General features: G+C 42.2%; 3 protein-coding genes across 5 annotated transcripts in view; 1 reads left to right on the forward strand and 2 right to left on the reverse strand.

The window, feature by feature from the left end:
* LOC125760617 (uncharacterized) overlaps positions 1-25,880 on the forward strand; it is a 140,313-nt gene that overhangs the window by 89,776 nt on the left and 24,657 nt on the right. For all 3 annotated transcript variants that reach the window (XM_049420910.1, XM_049420909.1, XM_049420911.1), the window contains one exon: positions 19,265-19,333. In XM_049420910.1, the coding sequence (XP_049276867.1) occupies positions 19,265-19,333 (69 nt within the window). The remainder of the gene's footprint in view (positions 1-19,264; positions 19,334-25,880) is intronic.
* LOC125760602 (protein Cep78 homolog) lies at positions 10,858-12,804 on the reverse strand. Its single transcript, XM_049420881.1, has 5 exons — positions 12,423-12,804; positions 12,165-12,355; positions 11,522-12,096; positions 11,311-11,463; positions 10,858-11,245 (listed from the first exon to the last, which is right to left on the reverse strand). The coding sequence occupies exons 1-5, from the start codon at positions 12,706-12,708 to the stop codon at positions 10,948-10,950; spliced, it is 1,503 nt and encodes a 500-aa protein (XP_049276838.1). The 5' UTR covers positions 12,709-12,804; the 3' UTR covers positions 10,858-10,947.
* On the reverse strand, positions 14,019-17,935 carry LOC125760597 (dynein axonemal intermediate chain 3-like). The gene is made up of 2 exons (XM_049420872.1): positions 15,077-17,935; positions 14,019-15,020 (listed from the first exon to the last, which is right to left on the reverse strand). The coding sequence occupies exons 1-2, from the start codon at positions 16,296-16,298 to the stop codon at positions 14,041-14,043; spliced, it is 2,202 nt and encodes a 733-aa protein (XP_049276829.1). The 5' UTR covers positions 16,299-17,935; the 3' UTR covers positions 14,019-14,040.

Below are 25,880 nucleotides of genomic sequence, written 5' to 3' on the forward strand. Positions count from 1 at the left end.
CATGGCTTTCAATAACACCCAGCAAAAAAAAGGAGTCTTGCTCCTCAATTTCTTCCCTCACCATTCAACGGCGCAACGGATGAACCATCTCAACCATCGGTGGCAATGAAGCATAAAACTACAAACAAATGCTCGCACACAAACGCACATCGGGCGGACATAAAGAATAACCACCTGAAAAATGTTTGAACGAGAGTGTCTTCCAGCATTTGTGAGTACCTTTTGGCATGATCGCGGGTGATGAAGTGTTGAGGACACAATGCCAATTGTGCGTCGTCGTACGACGTCACTTGATGCGAGGGCCACCGACAGTGAGTCGGGGACCATCGTGTGTGGTCAGCCAGCATTGATGCAGCCTACCCGTCCGTATTGCTTGCCGTGCTCAAACATTCGAGGCCTACCTCGCGCGCCGAAGCAACTCCTTCGTTGCTTTCTCGCGTTTCCGGCACGTTGTGTATATGCTGGCGCGCGGTGTAAACATGTCAGAATGTTTGGACTGGACAAAGTGAGCGTGAAGCGGGCTGAATCGGGCGCTGGCCATACCGAGGCGTGAAAGACTGTTGAAGTGAGTGGGCAATTTGCTTTATGAGAAACATTTCCCTCCGACCGTACCGTATGCACCGTGTTTGCTATATTTACTTTGGTCCGTTTGTGAGGGCTGCAAGGGACGCACTGACACGCTTGGGTCGATTAGCCGCATCGTATTCGGTTGATGGGTTGACTCAAAGAACGTCATCTTCGATTTTTGCTCGTTGAAAAATTATTATAAAACCAGTGCCAATTACAGCAAAATGTGATGTGCATATTGAGGAAAACTTTGAGGAAAGCATTTTGCACAAACTAATCAATAAATAAAAAAAAACCCCAAATCCCTCTATCGTAACAATCAGCATTCAAACACGTGTCCAAATCACCACTTCAACTGACAAGTAACATTGTAAGTGTACAACTCATTATTTCATTCAATTATGTTGCTCACGTCACTATGAGTACATAATTTTAATTGATTTCCAACCGATCGCAAACTTATCCTCATCAAACATCAAGTTGTTCGGCACGACATACCTGTTGCGGCTTGCAATTGGACTTGGCTTTTGAGGCCGTCTTCACTCTCTAGGACGTCATTTTCGATCATGGGTATTGCGGAAAAAAAACATCAGAATTCCCCCCCGCTAGATGGACAGCTTTCGGTTTGTCGATGCAGTCAAGCTCAATGTCCAACATTGCCGGCGAAACCGATGACGTAAAGTTGATGCTCCAATCCCGAGATTTCCAATTGCAATACGACCTCCCCGAAATGCCACGGCATGCTTTTATCGGGCAAACGAAAATAGTGACTATCGTAGATCCCACCTGGAAATGGTACGGGGCATTGCGTGATTGACATCGATGGAGCCATACTTCAGCCCGAGTCTCGGTCAGTTGATAGACATGCGAGAATTGCGAGAGAAAGACTTAATCGTGTCATGTATCCATAAGCGTACGTGCCAGCCGTTGTTCATCTTAATTCGCTATTTCCACTTCCACGCACATCAATCGCACTTCGCGCACAACTTGTTGAAGGATGATGTGGTGCTGTCGTGTGATTGGGGGCTATTTTTGCGCCGTTCCTCATTATCGTGTGCTGTGGAACGGTACGAACGATTATCAATACTTGGTTTGTTGTTGCGCTTTGGACATTTTTTCATTAATTTTTAAACAATTCTCTAACGTTGTTGTGCGAAACAGTTAGTTTCACAATTTAAACCACGTTTTTTGATACTTCTCGGTGTGTATGTGTGGTTCTGTACTTCCGGTCACACTAAACGATTATCCGCTTAGTTCTGATGAGGATAATACACAAGTGTCGTGCAGCAGGAAGCACTGCAGGCAGTCAGTACGATGTGCCACGGTCGAACGGTCGTGTTCTCGCTGTCTCAATTAAAAACCCTCTGCCCTCCCCGGGAAAGGGGAAGAACACGCACGGAGAGGTGAAATATTGTCCGGCTGTGAATAATTGACAAGATAACTCTCAGTCGTATTAGTATCAATCAATGTTATGGACCGCTATGAACCGTCTGCCGGACCACACCGCATATCGCAGTCACGAGCGCACGCCAGTGTCAGCCAGGTCTTCAGCTGCTGCCGGTCAGACCGGCTTTACACTTTCGCTCGACAGTGAAAGCTTTCAGTTTTGGGCATGATAGACGCCTATAATAGAGAAACGTTCAGCCTGACAGTTTGGTACTTGAGGCTTCATGGGGCTCGATGATGCTTCGCTGTCTGCCGGGCCATCTATCACCCCGACGGGCAAAGCGTGAATGACAATGACGGAGCTCACGGTGTTATGAGCTCGTGTGCTAGTTCTCGCCTTGTAATAAATATGTTTACGGTGTCCCATCGTCTGCGATTGTGTTAGCGCATAATAAGGCGCTCTTCTGACGATGGCATTGAGCATTGAACTCCTTTACTGGGGAAGTTGTGCGAATGGTTTTTAATATTCACCACGTACACGTCTGGTCAAAATACTGGGGTAAAATTATTTTCTTTTATCATGCCATTTCATGGTTCGTAATATAGAAAGCAATATTTGTTTTAAGATTATTTTCGCCGCCCCTAAATTCACTACAGCGCCCGGGAACGAGCGGTTGTTTCTCTAGCCAAGGAAACCTGCTTTGCATCGTTCTATCGAAAGCCAATTAGCCACATTCGTACGACCACCACGTCAATGACATTGACATCATACGGGGCGAAACGTGAAAAATCTTCTCTTCACCCGTTCCAGCCGACAGCGTTGATTAGTTCCGAACGTTCCGAAACGACATTTTCACACTGCGTGCACCCACACCCTGTGTTCGTGTGTACTTCTGGCTAACCAGTGATTAATTGTGCTCAATTAGGTCGATAGTTTTGGCGTCTTTCTTTCTTTCATACTGCAGACGCTATATATCCGCAATACTGCAAAAAAAAACCCCTTACCGAAAACCAACCGTACCCCAAGGCGAGCAATAAATCAAATTTGTCTAGAACGAAACATTCATCAGTCACTGGAGAAACATACGTATTTATATCCTGAAGCCATTGCGTTCTTTTTTTCTTTTTTTGCTTGCTTCTTGCCGGATCCAGGGACAAGTTCCTGGACGTGGAGGGCATGCGGGATGAAGTATAAAAATGACGAAAAGACGATTGACAACAATCACCGCTGCCGTCGTACTTGTTGCCATCACCAGAACCGTCATCTGGAAACAGGAACACACGGCAAAGGGTCACCACAGAGCGATGGGAGATCGATGGATCATCGTTCCTTCCTCCTTAGTGGGTGGGATGTCATAAGGCTGATAAAGATGTGAGTCTTTCAACCAGACAACTGCCACAGGAGCTCGTCCGATGAAGAACGGATGAGCAAACACTTTCAAGCATTTTGCTTATAATCGAATCGACTCTCTCTCCCTCTCTTTCTCTATATTGGGTGCGGCCCATGCTACATGGACACAGGGAGCCCAACGAAAAAGCAATTCTTGAACCGATGAGTCTTGGAAAATTTCTCGCCAACAAAAGACGAGGCGAACCGGAGATGATAAAACTGTGATCATAAGCGCAACTGGAGTGATTGACGATTGGGAGATTCTTGTGACACCGGCCAACACACTGGGTATGCCATGGCCCGGGCCAGATAGATGGCAATCGATTTCCGCGATGCGATTAATGGAGGGACTCGTTCGTTCTTGCACGCTTATCAAGATTAAGTGAAGGGGATCTCCGATGCAGTTTTGGTCATTGTTCTGTCCATCATATTTACCTCAACCCGTACATGGCGGGATGTATTTTATGGACGAACCTGGGTCGTGATGATGCAATGGGATATCATCAAATATCAGATGACAGACAGGTTTTTTAGCATTCCTCTATTGCTTTCTGCATTTCGTGAACATAATACATGTCTGTATGTCTAACATGATGTTTTGTAGCGAATTTTGTCCGTTTTAATACACACAAAGGAAAGCAAATAATTATTTTATTTATGATATAAAAGTCCTGGAGTGCACATCCCGGTGTAATCTTATTCCCTTGTTGAAGTACACAAAAGTCCACAAAAGAACGTAAATAATGATGGTATGGAGAAAAGCAGATAAATATTAACCATCGTTATGTTCAGTATACTTTTTCTGAAATTAAATTTACCCATTGACGCAGTACGTTCCCCTATCGTGCCAATCAACCGAAAGAGGTCCATAATTCGTTCGTGTGAAAAGTGTCAACCACTAGCGGCAATGTCCATCATCCATCATTCGCGACGCTTGACCATCAATTTGTCAGATGAAAGAATGCTGAAGTGCTGTGTATAAATAATAAAATATATGAACGATGAATAAAAGTATAGTGCGATGGTGTATTTATCACCGTTCGGACTCTGGTAAAGAGTATCTGGCTGGGACCGAGGGTGGTACGTATGCCCAACATCGACACACATACACATACACACACACCGTACAAGTACATCCGGGGATTTAGGTGTGGGTGACTGTCCCCGATATTTCCGAGCATGACGCGGCCTCGGGATCAACGGTGTAAATCACAATTTGTCAATCCTGGAATGCATCTCAGCACCAGTGACAGCATCGTCACTGTGGCCCGGGTCTCTTCAATATTGCTAACCATGTACCAATATATCTTGGCTCTTCACCATGCGACTCGCCCTTCCAAACCCTGCCGGTCAGGCCACACTTCGGGGCGATGACTTGGGATGGGTAGATTTACTTTCTCACTACGTTGATGACTTCACGCTTTCTTGGACAAGATTAATGGTGGCACCAGCGTGTCCCTAAAACCTACGGATTTCGATTCTTGGCTTGTGCTTGCTTGTTTTTTGCAAGTACTCTTAAAAACACACATGAAACTTCTTTTTTGTAATACTCAAGTATGAATTAAACATTAAATACTTTTTACAAAACAAAAAGCAAATATCGATGGAACAATTACACAAATCATATTAATAAAAAAACCCACATAAACTAGTTGTGTACTGCATTAACACTTCCTAATCGATTGTCTAGGCTGCAGCCTGCAAAAATAAATTATCGCACATTAAAACGTGACATTTTGACCTGGGCAAGTTCCACGTTCGCGGCACACAACCATAATGCGAAACGGAACAGAATCTGTATCACAATTAATGATTCGTTGGGGAATGATTTTACGCATCCAACCGCCCATAATTCAACGTATCAAATAGCGATCGACAGTTCATTGGGCCATCAGTTTCGGACAAGGCTTCCGGGCAAAATGCGCTTTACTGTACGTGTACCGGCGTAATCTTCCACACGTTACTGCTGCCCAAAACCCTTTTTTTTTTCATTGTCGTTCGCAAACTACAAACAAACCGAAAGCTGCTCGTTGTGGGAACGAGAGTGAACGGAAAACCCCGTACATGCATTTCAACTTTATAATGAATCTGTACGCTCACCGATCAGTATGCATCGTAGCGTAAAATATATTGTCAAAAAAGCCACCCCGAAATCGATCGAAACGCGGCACCAGCTACCTCGGCCCCGTTGCTGTATGAATTGCATAAAAGCTGATAAGCTACCATTTTAAATTATAGCCCATGCGCCCAACCGCTCCGGTCGTGATCGTTCTTACCAATTTGGATCCCTGGCAGCCGGACCAGGGATCACCGGGACAATGAATTAAAATTTTTAATGTACACATTCAATCACAGCTCTCACGATTCTATCGGGGAACCTTCCCCTCGAATGCCTACCACCTTGTTTCCCGGAGGCGAAATGGCACCCATGATTGTTGGGTACACCTGTCGTTTGAAATTGCATACACCCGCGCAGACACGTTGAAGCCGCCTGGGTGCCCCGGGTTGCCTTCCGAAGTGTGCAAAGAAAGGCCCGCCGGGAGGGACAACCGTGACAGCCAAATACTGCCATCATCGAACAAAACCGGGATGCAAGAAGGAGACACTGTTTATTGGGGGGAGGCGGTTCGGGAACACAAGGGAAGCCACACGTACCCATCGGGTTGCGGCAGCACGGTTTACGAACATACAGCGCATACAACAGTGTGTGACAGCAGCAATTACGGATTCACCGAAAATTTCAACGCGGACATTTAATCAATATCATTTTAATGCGCCAGATAAAAATAATACATAAATCAAATTAATCTTGAAATCAAAAATATTCAAATTAACACATGTTTTGCGCAACGTCAACCCGCGCAGTTGGAGATTAATATATTTCGTGGATAAACAAAAAATTGTTACAACGAATTTGTTTTTTAAAAAGCAACAACATGCAATGTAATTGTTGAGGTTCATTTGTAAAATTAAATTAAAAAACGATTTGGTTTTGAATTAAAATTCCAAATTCAATTTAAAGATTAGTAAAACAGTGATAAAAATAAAGCAACGGATAAATAAAAACCTTAACCTTAAATTAGATTTAATTTTTTTAGTTAAATTTTTTTATTTGTTTATTACAATTATATATTATCTTTTTTTGAGTTTATCAAAATTTCAGGATTTTTATTATTCTCTTTCGATTTGTCCATTTTTTCCTCCTTCGTTCTTTTTTTTTTCTCTCTCTCTCTCTGTTTCTCTTTGATTTAATACGTCTCTTTCCTTGTCAGTCTCTAATTCTTTCACACACCCCATCAAAAGGACGATAAAACGGAAACTTTTAAATTTTGAAAGATTATTTAAGTACAATTTGGTCCTCTAAGTTCTACATTAACGAACCAATTATTCCCAACAACTCACATTTAAATTTTCTATTCTCACCGATAACAAGTTAAATGAAAGAAAATGTTTAAAAAAATCATTTAAATGGTTTATAATGTAAATTTGTGTTTAAAGTAGGTAAAAAAACTGATTTTTAACTATTTTTAGCCATTTTTCCTATTGATTTTTTACTCTATTTTTTCTCCCACCATTTGTTGTATTCATGTGACGTTCTAAACGTGCCTGCCTCAATATTCACAATGTCATCCAACAACAAGCAATCACCTGTACCAAGTCTGACTACTAACACCTTTCACTCAGTAGCAGTGAACGATGACACCTTGCAAATCATACTACAACTGATCGGTGTCACGTTACCAATCGTTTACTCGTTTATGATTTTCAGTACTGCCTCTTTTTCCCGTTTCGTAACTTTACCAACCTTCCCTCGAAACACACCTGGGGGACGGTAGCTTAATAGTGAGGCAAACGTTGACAACAACCGACATTGATGGCCATCATGAAATTGTGCTACTTTTCTCAGCTGCCACTGCCTACACTTGTGCATTGTGACGGTGTCAGAATTATGAACCTTCAGCTTTCCTTCGTTTTGACAAAATTTCGACAAATTTTCGTTAGCTTTTTTCTTTTCGGTGCTGTGCCTTTTTTGGGGCGAATTTTTTTTTTTTGGTGCTAAAAGCAAAAAGTGGAAGGTTTCCCACCGATATGGTGACAAAAAAGGTTACCCAATGTAAGGTATGCTTTAAGCTGAAGCAATCGTTTGTTTATCCACTAACCGCGGTAGGTGGTACATATTGGTGTGCCTCTTTTCCAGCAGACGGGCTTGGAAGCGTCCAAGCCCAAGCCACGCTTTGTTTGCCGTTATTGATGGAATGTGATAGACTCAATTAACCTATGCACCTGATGCGTTCCGTTCACGGTTACGTTGTTTTAAATGAATAAACTACCGGAACCGATAGCGGAACCGATAGTGAAGCACCAAGCCATGATGTGGAAAAGTCGGGAATGGAAAACAAAAACAAAATTATAAAACGAACAAAACAAAAAACGATAATCAAAATATGCGCTCTGTTCTGACGCGGATATCAGGCCTGGTATGTGTGTGTGTGTGTGCTTTTTTTTCATTGGTTTTTATTTTTTAGAGACAACATGAATCAGTTTAACGATCAATGAAAATTGACGAGATCAAAATAAATTGGATTCTCGGTCATGTTTGCGAAACCCTACCGTTTGTAAAACAGGTGGCCAATGTTGGTGTTGTTTGTAGAAAATTAATTTAAATGGAACATTTCGATGGGCGAGTAAAACCAAAATTGATATAATTGTGATTGGTAGATGCCATATTTTTTTATTATTTACCAGAAAATAATAATAAAATTTACATAATTTCATAATTGTTGGAAAATGTTTCACTCAGAGTGTCGCTTAAACCAAGCATAACAAAACATACTAAAATGTAAGGAAATAAAATGCATCCCAAAACATGCATGTTTTTGTGTTCTCATGCATTCATGCACAAAATAATGGCTAAACGTGTCATCATTGTAAATTTAAACCATCTCACCGAAACTTCATGTTACATCCGGACACTTTATCAACCAGATGGTCTGTGCAGGGTGGAACCACATATTCATAGCATGTAATGAATAATCCATCATTCATTTGTTTGATATTTTCACGTTCCCCAAAATGGATCACGGCACGGTACGCAGATGTCCTTTGACGTTCGTGGTTCTGTAAATGGTGTTCCGTTTGCTCCGTTCCCCAAAGAAACAAAAACACCAAATCACACAATGAAGTGACCATCGGTATACTGATGGATGCAGGCATTGTCGCGAATGATGGATGCTGCCACTCTCATCCTTGGGCAAACCATCTCTCACCAAAAAAAAACGGGGGAAACCCAACGTACGACACAAATCTATCGCACTGTCTGCGGTTAAGTCACTCAATCCTTCAATTGCACGCTAGAATTTTCGTGCCACGCGTGGCTATTTCTTCCATCCCCACCCGTGTCAGCCACATTCTTGTGGAATCCTATAGAGCTCTTCAGCTGCGTTGTGTCAGCCTGTTCCGGAGTTCACTTTCCCTGTGGCATTGATACAGCTCGTATGCCGGCTCGTGCATGCGTACCCGGAGCCGAGAACCATATCAAGCGTGGCATAACTCAAAATGATTTGTTGATTTTTACACAACCCTGGTGACCAACGCAAACATACCATCCCTGACCCATCCTGCTAAATGGGGGTTTGGGTTTAGGTTTAGCAGATATTTTACCTACATGAGGTAAACTCTTGTGCTTTATATCCTGTCAGCAAAAATGACCACAGACATTGCATCGGGCAAGTCGGTGTAACCACAAAACAGAACCAACCTGGAACATAACACATAACAGTACTTCAGAGATTAAAAAGTTGTTAAAAGATGTACACCTTGTTATGTTTAATTTTCTTTTTTTACTGTTGATTTCCTTAAAAAAAATATTTAGAGTTTAATTTGGTTTGATTTGTTTGCTTTGGCATCTAGTAAATAAAGGAAAATAGTACAAACTTCAACAAATTCCTAAGAAGCCGATCAAATAATCAATTAAAAAGAAATGTTTCTGTCCTCTTGCATGTTCCGGTGCAGCTTTAAAGCGCTCGTCACTGTTGTACCATGGTTCATTATTTTCACATTTCCTCTTGCGAAAGATCAGAGCTTGTATTACTTTTGTGCTTTATGCGAACGATTATCTTGCTATGCTTACCACGTCCCACAAACCAGTGCTACCACCCATCCGACAGAAACGTGCAACAGCGTCATGTGCGGTCATTTGATAGGCAAGCAAAATCATCTCCCAGGTTAGCAGCATGTTTGCGTAAGCCACCAGTCACCGTGGCCGCCAGTAGTGTGCCACACTACTGCACCTTGCAGCTGGCCGTTGCAGCCTTGACGAATCGAACCACATCGTGTGCCAGAGACCACCCAAAAGACAAACGTAACCCCCTCAAAGTACGGGCAGCAGAAGCGTTCCAGCACTCCAGTCCCTCCCGCCAAACAATCAGGACGTGCTCGAACCCAAACACTCAGGTGTCATGTTGACGCGGAAAAACAAACAGACATCCTGACGCTGGACGGTGCTCGAAAAACGCATCCTTTCGCTTAAACGTTTCGGTCCCGATTTTCGCACACATTTCACACCCTATCCGGTTCGTCATAAATAGCGCCCCTGACGAACGATGCAAGCGGCCAGATTTCGACGAAACCGCGTCGACAGAGAGACGCAATGCGCCGTGACGAATGCTTGTGGTCGTTCGGTTCTGGTTTGGCTCGACGCATGCAACTATGCATCAGCCGTTAGGCCTAGCCACGATCCGGGTGTAGGAAGCACTAGCACATCGAAAAATTAGCGACGTGTTGCAGGTCCTGGCGTTTGCATAACACACTGAGTGGATGATGCACAGCATAAAGCTACTCAGGCCCACCCAATCCAAAGCAACCAGAAGACTAGGAAGGCCCAGGCTTCGGAAACGTTTGCTTCACGTACCTGCGAAACAAATGAAGGAGAAGCAGAAAAAACTGAAGAGTGAGGCCCCAGATAGGCAAAAAATCCACCCCATACCATAGACACGAGTGACTGACAGTATGATAGTGGAGATTTCCGAGGTGAGCATAGACTTCCAAATGCATGCAGCAGCAGCAGCAGCAGCAGGAGCAGCAAAAAAACGGATGAATCAGCTCAACGATAAAGAGGCAACCACCGACAGACGACTGTGACTGCGTTCGAGCACAAGTACGCAGCAGACACGGTGATGATGATGGCGGGGACACGCACGACGCATCATGTATCATCGTCAATCTGTTTGTGTATGCAAGGTACTTACTGCACAATCTGCGTTCAAGTCATCTGTGTACAATAAAAGCGAGTGAGTTAGAGCTCCTGTTGCTTCTGCTTTTGCTGGCAACAAACAAACGTTAAAGCGATTAGGATAAACATCAACAACACTCATGCCTTTTTCTGATCTTGTTTGCGGCAAAGCTGAACGAGAAAGAACTGCAAATGGATGCTCCATTTGTTTTGATAAGCTGTTTGAAAGTCATTATGCGGATGGTTCGGGAAGTAGCAATTAGGCACGATAAATTCGTCGATATAGCGCTAGTTAAGTAGAAAATATATTTTTTCTAAAATATACATCAACTAAAATTTTGACAATTGTTTGTAAATCGCGATAAAAAAAACTTTAAAATTTATCGGAAAAATGATCATCTTCCTTCTCTACACCATCGCCACCACCATCACCAATAGATCGCTCAATAATTCGATTAGTGGACGACACGCTAGGATAGCGGAGTTCGTTTTCTGGATGTACAACTGTTTCAGACTTTGATGCAATTGCCATGACCGCTTCACTTGACGGCAATCCTTGGTTAACTGAGGCAAATGCGTCACTTTGCGACTTACGCGGTTGGTAGGTTGTTTTCGCTTGTTTCGATGTTTTCTTTTCAATTTTTCTCAATTTTTCTAATAATTCATTCCGTCTGAAAATAAAACTAGCTTAGTGTTTCACGGCAGCAAGGCGAATAATAATAGATAATAGACATACGATTTAATCAGAACATTCATTTCGTGCTGCAACTCATTTATAGTTTCAGCATAGTCTCCGTTTTGTTGGTGCATTTGCTCCAACTTAGACACCAGCTGACTGTTCCGATTTCGCTCCGTATTTAATTGCATTCCTAAGTACTCGCAATGTTCTCTGCAAAATACAATACATAATTTACTCCTCCACATCAATCACTTTAAGTAAAACTCACCTAAAGCCAGCCAAAGTTTTTGGGATCTTTTTGTGTGTCGGCGATTCGGATTCATCATCCTCAACCTTCACGCCCAGCTTTACGAGAATCTCATGGCAGGCCTCGTTGGAAATTTGTTTGTTCTCCCGTATGTCGAACTTTTCGATAGCATTGTTCAAATGCAAGCATTCGATCAAGAACTGTGCCCCGGCATCGGTCAATCCACAGTTGCAGACGTGAATCTGCCGTATCCAGGCATCGTCCTTTAAGACATCCGTTAGCTCGAGCAAACCATAGTCACCGATGGCAGGGTTATGGCTCAGGTACAGGTATCGCAAGCCCATTAGCTTATCCTCCTTAATGTCACCGTAACGCAACGATTGCTCCCAGCTCGTAGTGTAACGTTGCATTTTCTGAAACTTGATCAGCTCCGCCAGCGCCTGACAGCCCTTAACCGTCAACTGGCAAGCGGTCAGGTTCAGCACCAGCAAGTTTGGAACAAACCTTATCTCCGCGCACAACGCTCTGCATCCTTCATCTCCGAGGGAACAACGGGCCAGGTTCAGCTCGGTCAGTGAAGTGTTGTCCACCAGGCCCTGCGGGAGTGAAGTTAATCGCGATTTATTTACCAAATGCACTCGCACTGTTGCCCTGCTACGCTTACCGTTATGAGCGCATATAAACGAACACCTGCCATTGGAAAACCTTCAATTGCGAAATACTCCACCACTTTGTTGGTGCGGAGGAAAATCGCCAGCGTGTCCACCAGCTGCTTGAACGTACGTTTGTCCATAAAAACGCTCTTCTCCGTACCGTGTCCTTCCATCAAACTCTGCGGTACCAAACCATCCGTACCTGTCCGCGAGTATAACACAACGAGTATAATGTTAAATGCGCTACAAAGTATCTAACTGACCCATACCTTCCATGTACGTCTTTCGCAATCGCAAAGCCAGATGGTTTACGGAATTATCCTCCCGTAAAGCATCCACGATCAGCTGCCAATCGGAACCCTTGAATCGGTCGCAATACACGTCGAGAAAAACTTGATCCTTCTGCTTCGGTTTAACAATCTCCGGCAAGGGATGGAAATTTTTCGACCGACAAAGCGCCAAATAGCGGTGATGAAAATTCTTGTTACGCTGTTTATTGCGACGCTCATTTCGAACGGCCGCTTTAGTGACCAAACTGTTTGTACTGCTCGACATTCTCTAAGCCCTTCTGTTTCTTTAAGTTTTCTCAACAGTACTGTCAGCTCTGGTGTTCAACAGAAACTGAAGCGATGTGGGAATCATTCCATAGGACTACTGAGATTCAAAAGAATCCAAGTGGATAATCGTTTTTCCAACATATTTAACCCAATTTTAGAATACCTACCTAGGTACCTAGCTACCTACCTATTTATTTTTTTTTTTTGAGTAAAACAAATTCTAACTTCCTACAAAATCGTCCTACAGTGTCATGTATAAGGGTGCAGTGTGTTAAACCGAAGGTCGTGGATAAAACCTTAACTAAACCTTCTCGTTCCTCATAGAGCAAAGACTTTATTGAATACAATTGAAAAGATACGAAATATTGTTTCACATTTCTTTCTATGTGATTGGTGATGTATTTTTTATTCCTAAGCATTTAGTATAATCAACGAACGTTAGGTCTTTTGGCTTCGCCTATTTTCACTACGAATTAAAAATAAGTCTAGTAAACAATTTTATACGCCAGCCATGACCATGTCCATCATCAAGAATCATCCCTCCGGATGAATCACACTCATTTGTGATACATTAAAAAATCACACCCCAATCCCCCAGTGAAAAAATTTGAATACACAAACCAAACCACCAAAAATATCGACTTGCTACTGCTCATCTGCTAGCACTAAGAATTCGCTACTTTCTTCGTGGTGTATATCGCTGTCACAGTTTAAACGCTTCGAATCTTTCACTGCCCAAAACACGGACCAAAATACATGTCAAACATGTATTATTTCACCCCCCAAAACGTGATGGACACGGCTTCATACTTCACCATGTGTCTGGGACGGTGCCGAAAACATTCGCTACGAAATCCCACAAATCATGATATTTGTGGTGTATTTTTTTTTTCTTCTCACCTAATTTGATGTGACCATGTCGGTATGCAACTGAGCATCATTCATCAAAAATTATTTACATTTATATTCTCACGCTTCTCGGTTTATTCTCGGAACAGTGTACCCAGTCCATTGGATGCTGTAAAGTTTCGAAATTGTAACAAACCAACCGACCAAATTGTTTTGTAACCTTAAATGTAACTCAAAAAACAAACTTTTTCTATGCTTCATGCTTTTAAAAGAAATTTTAAAGAAGAGTTATTATATATAAAAATATATAAATGATTCTGTAAAATTATTGAAAGTTTTAAGAGCATATTTTTCTTTAAAATGATTTTCAGGGACAAATAATGTCAAGAGTCTTCAAAGTCATTAGGATTATCTAACTATTCACAATTATTTATATTTATGAACATTTAATGTTATCTATTATTTTGCATTATGATTTCCCTCACGGTTCTTCATTTGCGTCATCTTCTAGCATTTCTTCACCATCTTCCTTTTCAGAAATTGGTTTCAAATCTTCCAACAGTGTCCTTGGAGCAACTCCCAACCGCCGAAGACTGCGTTTGTTTTCATAGCTCACCAAATGTTGCATGTTCGTACCGACATTGATGCACACCTTGTCACGGCGTTCCTTGCTTTTCATCAACACCTCCACAAAACTGTCCATCTCGGGCAGATAATGTGCCCGTAACACTTCTAGCGCTTCCGTCTCAATTCGACGATAGTCGGCAATATCACTGCGGTACTTGCTGATTTTCTCGACCCGATCTGTTTCATCCGCGATGGGAACCGATTTCTCAGCGGGACGTAGCAATTTGTGCACACTTGTAAAGTCACTCTTTGCCAGCGAAATGTTCGTTGCGATTGCTTCACGCTTTTCTGCATTGAACTTTCGGCGCTCGACTTCCGGACGCATCTGTCGAGCCATCCGCTCCGGACTAACGTTTCGCCTTGCCATTAACTTTCGCAGCAGCGTTTGGAAGTGTTTGGCCTGATACTTTTGTTCTAAACGTTCACTCAAGGGCATGCGTTTGTCAATCTCTTGCATTTTCGAATGCTTTACCACATCCGTCGTGTTCGCGGCGTTCGATTTCGCTTGTTCCGCTTCCTGTTGTTTCTTTTCTTTCGCATCAATTTCTGCTTGAATTTGATCTTGAATTACAACTGCATTTCGTTCGTAATACCCTTTGACCCAACCAGCTTGCTTAGATTTCCGGGCAAGTTCGTGCTCGATCATAGTGCGAAATGTTTCTTCCTCATCCGGTTTTGGTTTTACAAATGTAGCAGCAATTTTAAAAATTCTAATATTTGCATTGTGATCAGCAACGGCCAAACAATTTCGAGCACTTGCCAAACTATGCTGAGAGATGGTCGTCAATGCCTCGGAGCCCAGATTCAAGCACACCGTCGCTCGGAACGTTTTTACTAGAAAGTAAACACAATTTATAAATAAGTTCTAAAAAAATCTCCTATATACTCACAGCTCATGTCCCATATTTCAAAGTCTCCATTGCTTAATCCTATGAAGAAAACTGACACGCGATCAAGGCTCCAACGGCACGCAGTAACCTTCATGCTTTTCTTTCGCCAAAACACGGGTGAACTGTTTTCCTCCTCGCTCCAAATGGCAAGCACATTTCCACCAATCGAAAGAAAAACATTGCGACAAATATGATTCCGTTCCAGTGCCAATATTGGACCATCATGAATAGGACTGAAGACGCGCAATACCTTTACCAGCTCATCGTTCACTAACGCTCCTTGCTCGAAGTCATATCCTTCCCACGAGACTTCAATCAACTGGCCCATAAATGATCCAAGCTTGATATGCATTGTGCAATTCGTTGGAACTGCTTCTTGCTGATGCTTTACGCGCTTCGTGAGTACCGTACTGCTCTCCAGAGGCATTGAGAGGTAGATTGCTTCGTCGATGACCGTGGCTATAATGGGTATCTCCGAAATGAGTCTGAACGTTGGAAAGAAAAGATTGTTTACACGCTGGTACATCGTTTTGTCACCGAGCTGTGCTGCTTTAGATGCAGCTATCAGTTTGTGCAGTGCAGGCATCGTAAAGTCAAGATCCCAAAAGCACACACTGCCATCGAGCGAAGTGGTCACCATGAAACGGTGAAGGTTTTCGGCATGCGGCTTCAGATGTCCGGTAGTCGTGCAGAAATAATTACGCGGTAACCATTTCACACCGGTAATGGCACCTTTCGACGAGTGCTCCAGAGCACTCACAGCTGCAGGATTTACCTCACGATCAATAGACTCCACAGCTGGATATTCCATCAGTTCGCGAATTTGTTTGCGGTATTCGCTCGACCCAAGGACCGCCTGTTTGGCTTGTTCTACGCGCTCTAGTTCACCTTTCAAATCCCACAGAACCACCTGTCCGTTCGAAAGACCCCCAACAAGTAGCTCACCGTCGTACGGACAAAACGAGACAGCCGTCACTTCACGAATTGTCTTAAGCTCCAGCAATGGTTCCAAGCTGTCTTCGAAGCTCCACAGCAGTACAGTACATTTTTTAAACGTCATCCGATTGAGAGCGTCTCCGAAGGGCTGTGCTGATTGATTGTGCTGCTTGTTAGCGTGTTTTGACAACGTCTCAAAGGTATACGACGCTACAAAGATACCCGACAGCTCCGGATGCCAATCCATCGAGCAAACGCTTCGGCCGACACACAGCGCACGGTTCATAAACGATAGCACCTCGTCGATTTGTGGAGTTCGATAAGCCGGTACAAGCTTTTGTGAAATGCAATTGTACTCGTTGCGGTACAGCTCAATCAAGTTGAACTGTACTTCCTGAGACAGGGACGTCGCAGCATTTAGCAACCATGTCGTCGAAATCAACGATGGATCAATCTTACTATCGGCGACATCGAGCAGATACTGTGTTGCTGCATGTGACGGGAACTCCGGTTCCGTCTGTTGAAAGCGACTGCGGGCCGGGGGTCGCACTTGGATGCCGCGATCCGATATTCGCCGCGGGAAATTGATCGGTTTCCACTTAAACGGCAACAGCTCCACATAACCATCGCGTACATCCGCCACACCTCTCACGGCCACTGTTTGGTCGATCCTCCGAATCGGCAGGACACTCTGCGCTTGTGTTTCTACATTTGGTTCGCATGGTATTCTTCTCAACTTTTCTATTTCCAGCTCAGCACCTCCAGTACTCCATTTCTGACGAGATCGTTTTTCGGTAAATAATCTTTGCTTTAACCGTTCGAGCAGCTCCAACTTGCTGATGATTTCACTTGCTTCATTAATTTCAACCACATCCAAATAAACCAAAAACGCATCATCATCCTGTACTGACTGTTCCGGTAGATATTCAATCAGTATCGATGATCCTGGTGCAAGGAGTTTAAGCAATTCTTGAATCTTGGGCTCTGTTTGCACACCAGAGTTTAGGTATTTTTGGAAAGTCTCTTTCTTAATTTCTTTCCACGGATGCTCCTCGGTGATGTTTTTTCCTAGCAAAATTCCAAGATCGACTTGCAATTGCGCACTATAGTAATAAAAAAGCCAAGTCAATCATTCGGAATATATTCGAGTTCACACATTCTACGTACCTTAGGAATACCTGCGTTGTGTTCGGAAAGGAACGTAATCGATTCCAAGCTTCTTGGTCATCGAACCCGAAAATCACCGCAAAATCTTCATCGTCTAAAAAGCCATCCTTCAGCGACACATCCTCCGTTACTTTACTCATTCTATTCAATTAATTCCACTTATTCCCCGTGTCAATATATTCCATACCTCACTGGAAGTGGTCTACTACGTTTAAGCAATGAACTGCTTCGATTGATTTCCAAAAAATATCAATTGTTCTTATATTCTCAGAATACCTAGAAAAGTTAAAAAAATTGAAAAAAAATTCCCCCAGTTGACTTATAATTGAATCATTCTTCTCCACTACTGCAATGAAGTTAATCAAAATAAATCAAATTAAAATGAGGTCAAATTAAAACAGTAGGTAAAAAATAACACGTTTTCGTACATGCTTCTCATTATACAAAATTGAGCTGAAAGCTTCATTACAATGCAACCGCGCTGCACCGTGCAGCAGAATGTGCATTTTCCTCGAGGCACAATATCATGTTTTGATTGCCACCAGCATATCAAAGTGCTATAAATTATACACGTTAAATTGATGTTTCAATTACACTCGTAGGAATCCGATTCAGACGGCATGAAATTTAATTAATGATATGTAGATTATTTATCTAATTGATTTGGCGACTTTAATGAGCCGTACCGACGAGAAGCCATGTGTTCCGCGCGAAATCAGGTTGATATATCCTGGTGCATGGTAACCATGGCCATGCCAATTTCATGCATTGCACTTTGTTTTTGTTGGAGTGTGTGTGTGTTTTTTTTTGTTCATTCAGGAACATGTGTATGTATTCACTGATGCTACCGCCAAGTGCTTTTCCTACCACCATTCCATCCATATTCATTGGTCTGACCACCGGCCCGAATCTTTACGACCGATGCATTTTTATTATTTTTCCAATTGTTTTCCGATCGAACACGGTTTTCCATTTTTCTCATTTTATTTATGCACTTTGATATGAAACGCGCTGTCCGGTTTATGTTGTGGCAGCTCGGAAAATGAGTCACCGCATCCGCACCGACCGACCCGCTCCTTCCTACCGCCCCCCGGTTCAGCAGCGACCTGATCCGGTCGTGTCACGAAACGGCCGCGTTATCACAATTTGTCATCGAAAACGAGACTTCTGATAATTAACGAGATGGAATGAAGTGTCGTTTTCATGTGTTTTTATGATAATTAACCAGCACATGTCTTGTCACACGCTGCTGGCAACTGGCCAGTGGAGTTTTTGAAGGGTTCTCGAACCGATTGATACAGAAGCAAACGCAAAGCACGCCATTCACACAGACCGAGCACACTCCAATCGACATGTGTGCCGCTACGTAACGGATTGTCACCACCGGCGGTAAACTGCCCGCGTCGCGTCACACCTGTACAGAAAATCCAAATGAGCAAATAACTAGGGCCCCGCATACGAATGCGGCAAAATTGCGCTTTTTGGATTGTCGTTTTGAATGCTGGAAGACATTATACCAGCCCGGGCCCAGATGTGTATGTTACCGCCAACCGTGAGTTAATTTATGATGCACCATAAACAACGAACACGAAATTACAAAAGAATGTCCCGGTTACGTTACCGTAAGGGCATCAACGGGTACATACAAAAACATATACTAGTTCATGAATATTAGTGAGTGATATTACTACAAATATGTTACTAGCAGCCTTTTTTTTTAAATCCCAAATCCTAACGGAAAATTCTACTCGCCTGCGCTTGGGTCTGAAATTGATGTTTAAAATGTCTTTTTCACTTGAATTATTTTCTAAACGTACTATTTTCCATGTACTATAAGATCAATTTTTTATGTCAAAATTTAAAATGATTCCATCTTTTATTTATTTATTAACTTCTTTATAAAAATACGTAAACAACAAGTAATGTCGCTAAGTTTTGCTTATATTTCAACTAAAGTCTGAATTTTTAAAGAAGCTAATTCATACAAAATGGCTAATTAAACGTCAGTATTATAAATCACATTAATTTGTATTACTTCATTACACTTTCTAACGCTCTTTATCTCTCTATCTCTTTCTTTCGCAGATACATCTAAACCGTCAGACATCAAAATTCTCCAAGCTGAAAATCTTGTCACAGATGATTTCCACCAAGGTACGCTTCTATCAGTATTTCAGTGTATATACGGTTTCGTAACGACATCGAATGCTTCAACCGTCGCCACATTGATTGAAATGTGATTCAGATGTCACGCACAGGAAAACGGAACTGCTTCTCTTCAACCCTATTTAATTTATATCAACATCAAATTCATTCTCCACGATGGACAGTCGGGTATCGCCAGAAGGGGCTTGCCGTACACTGGCAGAGTTTCGTTCGTTTGATGATTTGACTGGTACGCGGTTTTCGTCCTGTTGGGACCGGTACCGATGTGATTTGAGCCGTTGTCTGGCTACGGTGTGGGATGTAGTTGTGTGAGGGAGAAGAGGCAGTAGACAGTATCGCTGTTAGTGACGCTGACAGCAAGGACATCTTTTGCTATCGAGGGTAAACGGGAGAACGCACTGGGACAGGTTGCGGAATCAATGGATCTCGGTTAATCTACACCATTATCCACTGAATGCATGTGTGTGTTAGTCTGCATGAGTACTTTGCTGCTCCAATATTCTACAGTTGTTCACAAAATCGCTTCAAAATCAAATCCAGACTGAAATATGTTTTGTAGTAGATTTCTAGTGAATGTTTGAGCTGTACTAACGATCACGGAAAAATAATCCGTTACGTTAATACTAACTTTCAAAATTTTCAAAACCAAGATTTGAAAAAAAATTAACAAATATCATTGGAATTAAAAAATGGTGTGACTAATTTTAAAAATGACCTTGAATTTATATACTACTTCCATCTTTTATCAATCACTGTGCATATCTAACGAGCCTGTTTGCGTGACACTTGGTTCGTCGTTTGATACGGCCACCACGGGAAAACCCACCATCACGGTTTCCCACCCCCTCATTTGACTGACAATCGTAGCTGGGACAAACGTAGGTTAGGGAAACTTATTGCCGATGACATAAGCCTTAGGCGCTTAGGTTGCTCACACCCACCCAACGCACGCATATACGCATAAAGTCCTAATTTCTCCTTACACTGCAATAACACTCGTCGTAAAGCAAATCATCTTTATCTGTCGTACTCTATCCGTCCCGGCTCAGAATCACGTTCTGAGTGATGCTTTGCTGTTGTGAAGATGGAAGTCACCACCAACCGGAAACCGATTGATGGCTATTAGTGGAACCTACAAGCCGCCACACCGGCATCTAATGCTGTCACCCTTGCGTATAAAGAAGCGAGAGAGAGAGACCAAAAAAAACACAAGTCCTTTGGTCGGGAGGAGAATAAACATGTCACTGTCAGATCGCATCCGTCAATCCACCTTCCACCTGTTACGCGCGTCGCGTCGACATCCGTTCCGGCTGTGTCTGGGGTGTCCTTTTGTTGGATGTGTGCGGTTCTGTAAAGGCCTAGGCATAATTATGATACACTGGTGGCAATCGCGGTAGAAATAAGTCGTAATCGAATTTCGAGGCAACGTTGTGGATGAATCTTTTTAATATGCAATGACAGATTTAAATTATTCCAGTTTTCGTGAAAACATTTTAAGAGCAGACAAAATTTATATCACATGTGACATTCAAAATGTTTTTCAAAAATTTTTAAACGCCTTAAAAGTCTTAGTCAACTTGCAAAAGAATTAAAATAATTTTTACCACGATTCGCAAATAATCGAAAAATTCAGGTTAATTGCATAAGGATAAGCATTCTTCGTACTTTTATCCTGGTTACAATCAAAAGCACCTCTCGTTAATACAATTTTATCTCCCAATGTAACGCAATTGAAGAAATGTCCCAAAAGCAAAGTTAAGCTTTGTAGAGCGTAACAACAAAATTTGTTTTTCAGAGGACAACCGTTCGAATGAGACTATTCTTCGAACATACTCACAAGGCATGTGGAATGGTGGAAGATATTTTATGCCTAATATATGCCTCTAACGAGTGTAATCTTCTTCCACAACCCATTTTCCCATTCTGTACCATCAACAACAACTGCCATCGAGATCTGCTCATCTGCCCGAAAGTTGTTCTGCGGTTTATGCTGGATTCATTTATACTCTAAATTAATTTAATAGAAGAAAAAGGAAAAGAACCGCTCTATGGTTTGGCGGTAGCGAACGTAACTGAACGAACGGCCAACGCTTGTAAACGGGTACGTGCGTTGTTATTTTCCTTCCCGAAAAATCGTATCGAAACAATTCAATAGCATAAACAAACAAACGAAACATGTACGCCCAAACGACTGTACATGCTTTGTGGCAGGTGTCGGAACCAAACCTTTGGCAATCGTCCTGAGCTTCCCGTTTCTTTCACGTTCAATGTTTGTATATATTTATGAGCACCATTTTTCCGTCGCACAACACACATCCCCAAACGTCCTTTTCCGTTTTATCCTTCTTTTTTTTGGGCCATCTTTAAGCAGAATCACAAACACTAAAGTTAAAAGGCAACGAGTTAATGAAAAGTGAATAACTAAAAACAATTCGACTGGTTTTGATCAAAGCAAAACACTCCGGAGTACGGCGCGTCTCCCTCCTAGGGCAATTTGGTGAACATTGGGAAAAAGGTGTTGGTGGTTGGATGGAAAAGGGTGTGAATCGGAAGAAAGAATACATTTTCCTCCCCTAGCTCGGAATGGTCCCATACACGTTCACCTGGCCTGATTATAATAATGAAAATCGTTATCTTTATGAGTGTTTCATTCATTAAAATGATATTCCTTTTTGGGGAAAAAAGTGTTTCCTTTAATTCATGATACAATTGAATCTGATTTTTTGTAGTACAAAATACTATAGTAGGATGAAGTTTTTTTAATAACTTATCAGTTTGATTGAGAAACATTTAAATACTGGTGAAAAACAGATATTTTTGCATTCAAACTATAAAATAAACTCAAGAAGATTCTTAACATTTTATGTGCTTCATTTAAAAAAAAAAACATAAAACAAAGCTGTTTTATGCAAACCGTACACAAAGAACTTCAAAAGATGATACTTATCCATTCCGTACCAGATCGTGCCAACATGCAATGATAAACTACCCCCAAAGAAACAAAACTAGTTCCAACCATATACGATTAGCAAACCGTTTCTCAGCGCTAAAACAAGATTCTTAGAAGATTCAGGAAGCACAAATGATATATGCATGAGATCGTACCAGAATGTGTATGCAAATAAGATATTAATGAGCCACTTCGGTGTTTGAGAGCATAATTCCTCAACACAGCAGGGAAAAATCTCTATCTCCCTTATGATATGAAAGCGCGGCAATGGCTCTTTGTGGTGTTGTTTTATTTTCCCCCTCATCGGTGTCCCGGTTCCGGGCTTGATGAGACCAAATTCTTGCCTTTTTCACAGATTTATTTTCAAACCATTTTTACTGTCTCTTGAACGGAGTGGCTTTCTGATTACAAACAGCAAGCATCCGGATCTCTTCCTTTTGAAGAAAAAAAGAACACACCACCACATCAATCGTGTCGTGGATCGATCCACACCCGGATAGGTCTGATCACAATTTAATGAATGATAAACGTGGCGCTCGATATAATTTGCCCCGTAACCGGGCAGCATGCTGACGATACATTCATGAAACCTTGGCATACCATAACTTGTGCTGGAGGAAAAAAGAGAAAGAAAGGTGCGGAAGGAAGGCACGGGGATAAGGTTTATGAAATTCAGAGCAGTAATCTTTGCTCTTTCTTCTACGTCCACTTTCGTCACACTAGACTGAGGAACCAGAAGTTGGATGGGACATGGCCTACCCCCGAAAAATTGTCCACTTCGCAGCGAGAGGGTTTATCAATTTCGAACAGGAAATAATATCCCGTGATTTATGGACGGGTTGAAGGTTTGTCAACCGGTACACCGCTCCCATTCTGCTTCCTTGCCGTGTTTCGCCGCGTCTAAATGCACGGGTCCATAACAAACGGTCGAACCAGCGCGCCGTATCGTTTCTCATTTCATTCCATTCGTGAAAGATTTGATGATGTGCCCGGGCGCATACCGATATAAGCGAGACATATGCGATAATTTTTAAAAGTGTTTTTGGCTTTGTATCTTTGATTCTTTCTGCAACGGTGGAACTCCTAGAGATCGTCGTATCAGGATTTAGTGGAGTGGAGATGGATTTTTGATTAAGCCTGACCCGTTAATATTTAATTAAGGTGGCATCGCTGTCGGCCAGTGACGCCAGCGAAAAAAGGCGTCGTCGTCTTTATTTTGTCATTTGGTTTTCTGGGTGTTTTTTTTCTGTTTGTTTGCTGTGTGTCTTTCACCTAGCCATGGGTCCGAACATGTCATAGCCACGGTGTGACTGCGTCGTACGCTGTGGTCTGTTTCGATTATCTTTCGAATGGAGGTTGACTTAATAGAAAGCATTCATTCATCGGTCGGTTTGCCAGATCAATTTCCCACAGAACACGTCTGTTCTCCACTCGACCATAATTGCCTTTTCGTCTGGGCCGTGATGAAAGAAGCGCCACCAGCCGCTTAATTTGTATGAGGAAAGTGGAGATAGAAATTAATTTTCGTCTTGATATATTCACGCACGAATACTTCAGTCTTGGGTTCGTTGTGACGACAATAAGCAAACAAAAACTTCGTGATTTATGTGTCTTTGTGGCACCGTTATGGAAACCCTATATGTCTGTAGTAGGTTTTTTTATAACCAAGTCTGTCTAGTATCTTCAAGTTTATCTTCGAATTTTATTTTTGACTATAACGTGATTTACTTGAAAACTATTCCCAAAAACTCTCCAAAAATAGTAACGTTCGCTATGCCATTAGACATGCATTTATTATTTGTGCCACGTGCATGAAATATAATTAGTACAAGGTCACCCGTTCAGAGCAATGGTCGGCTCAATACTAAAACCTCATTCGAACGAAAGATGTCTCGCCAAGAATGAGCAGTTCCCCATATTACCTTTGTGCAGTCCAGTGTCTGGCTCGTACTGTTGTTGTCTTCAACCGGTAGAGTAAATTGAGGACGATTAATTGACAGATTGTCAAGGGCTAACTGTATCATTAGGATTTGCATCTTGCTTGTCATTTGTCAAAATGTAAATTTCCCCCTTTTCATTCGCATACAATCCACGGTGCAAGTGTTTCGGAAGGGAACGAAACAGTGCACGGACGGCACTTGGGCTCGTCGTTGTCAATGTCGTCGATGTCGCTACCGTGTTGAGTCTCGTACGAGAAATCCGTGTACCGGGGCCTTCCTGAGGCCATCCTTCGTCCCTATCGCCGAGCGGAACCTTACGTCGCTCACAACCCTTGATGATGACGCTTTTATAGAGTTGCTCTGGGCCTGTCTTAACTTTTCTGTGACTCGTGTAAACCAGTATCGTGGACGACCAATTTTCTCCGGCGATCGCAAACACACAGCAGCAACGGTGCAGTGTTTTGTTTCTGTCCGTACGCTGACTTCCCGGTGCTCTAATGTAATTTGTTTAGCATGTCAAGGGTAGTACTGTTTCGTTCCCTCTTTCTCTCTCTCTCGTGCGAGTAAAAAGGGACTCGCCTCACACTTTCTGAAGCAACATCAAGAACACTTCGAAGACTAACCCTACGAATGACAATACCCTGCCAGGCCATTCCGGTGGGGCAAGGTTTTGTTTCTTTCAACCTGGGCTGACAGGCTTAGAATACTCTTTTTTTTTCTCCAACCCCTTTCCCAGCGCGAACATCGCGCTTTTGCGGAACCACTAACAAGGGCTGGTAACATTTACCGACAAGAGATGTTGTGTTAACCGTATAGCACCACATCCAAGTGTAATGGTAATGTCGGGAATGCAAAACATTGTTCCAAATCAACACATCTATCAACACCGGTAGAGCTGCCGAGATCTCGGTGCTTTTGTGCATAAATTGTCTCTCACTCACGGCGAGCAAATTGACGCCGTCTAGTCACTGGTCCAGGTTGATGTTCGGTGCCATTTTTAAGGCGCTTTCGACTTAAACACTGGTACAAGTAGCGTTTTTTTTTTGATAATGTTAATTTCTGACGTATTATGATGCACATCAACGTTGATGCGACTTTGCACCTTTCATGTTTTGCTGTTGCTGGTGACAGATGATTAAATACCTGCCTGTGGAGTTAACGCCTTGTAATGCGCCGGTCGATGACAAGGGTTTTCACATTAACTGTTAATCTAATGCTAAATGATAGGGATGTACTCTTGGAAAGAATAAAGGGACTGAGCTATGCTACGAACCATACAGTGTCTGCTGTTTGGAATAATTAATAGATATATTAAAGTCGTAGAATGAGATTTTTACGTACATCTACAAGATTTAATAGAAAAATTCTAGATTTTAACAAAATTTTAGAATTTTTAGCATTAAAAATAATAAAATAAATTAAGCTATACAAATCAAAATTACTTACTAAAATAGGCTTCCTTTTACAAGCAAAACATGTTGACGAATTTATTTGGAATTGATTTCTTTTTTAACCCCATTCATTTCTCAAAACTTTTAATTAATCTCCAATCGATGTACGAGCGTTGAAATACCTTTCACGAATTGCTTCAATTACACCTTACCTGCGATGGTTATCCGATCACCTCAATCCTACCGATCAAGAT

This window comes from Anopheles funestus, chromosome 2RL (genome assembly GCF_943734845.2).
Source record: "Anopheles funestus chromosome 2RL, idAnoFuneDA-416_04, whole genome shotgun sequence".
Taxonomy (NCBI): Eukaryota; Metazoa; Arthropoda; class Insecta; order Diptera; family Culicidae; genus Anopheles; species Anopheles funestus.

Excerpts from the sequence above, each read along its gene's own strand:
- LOC125760597 (XM_049420872.1), bottom strand. The coding sequence starts at position 16,298 with ATGAACCGTGCGCTGTGTGTCGGCCGAAGCGTTTGCTCGATGGATTGG. Across the intron at positions 15,021-15,076 it reads TGAAATATGGGACATGAGCT|TAAAAACGTTCCGAGCGACG; the intron begins GTGAGTATATAG and ends TTTACTTTCTAG.
- LOC125760602 (XM_049420881.1), bottom strand. The coding sequence starts at position 12,708 with ATGTCGAGCAGTACAAACAGTTTGGTCACTAAAGCGGCCGTTCGAAAT. Across the intron at positions 12,097-12,164 it reads GTTTATATGCGCTCATAACG|GGCCTGGTGGACAACACTTC; the intron begins GTAAGCGTAGCA and ends TCACTCCCGCAG. Across the intron at positions 11,246-11,310 it reads ATGAATGTTCTGATTAAATC|ACGGAATGAATTATTAGAAA; the intron begins GTATGTCTATTA and ends TTTTATTTTCAG.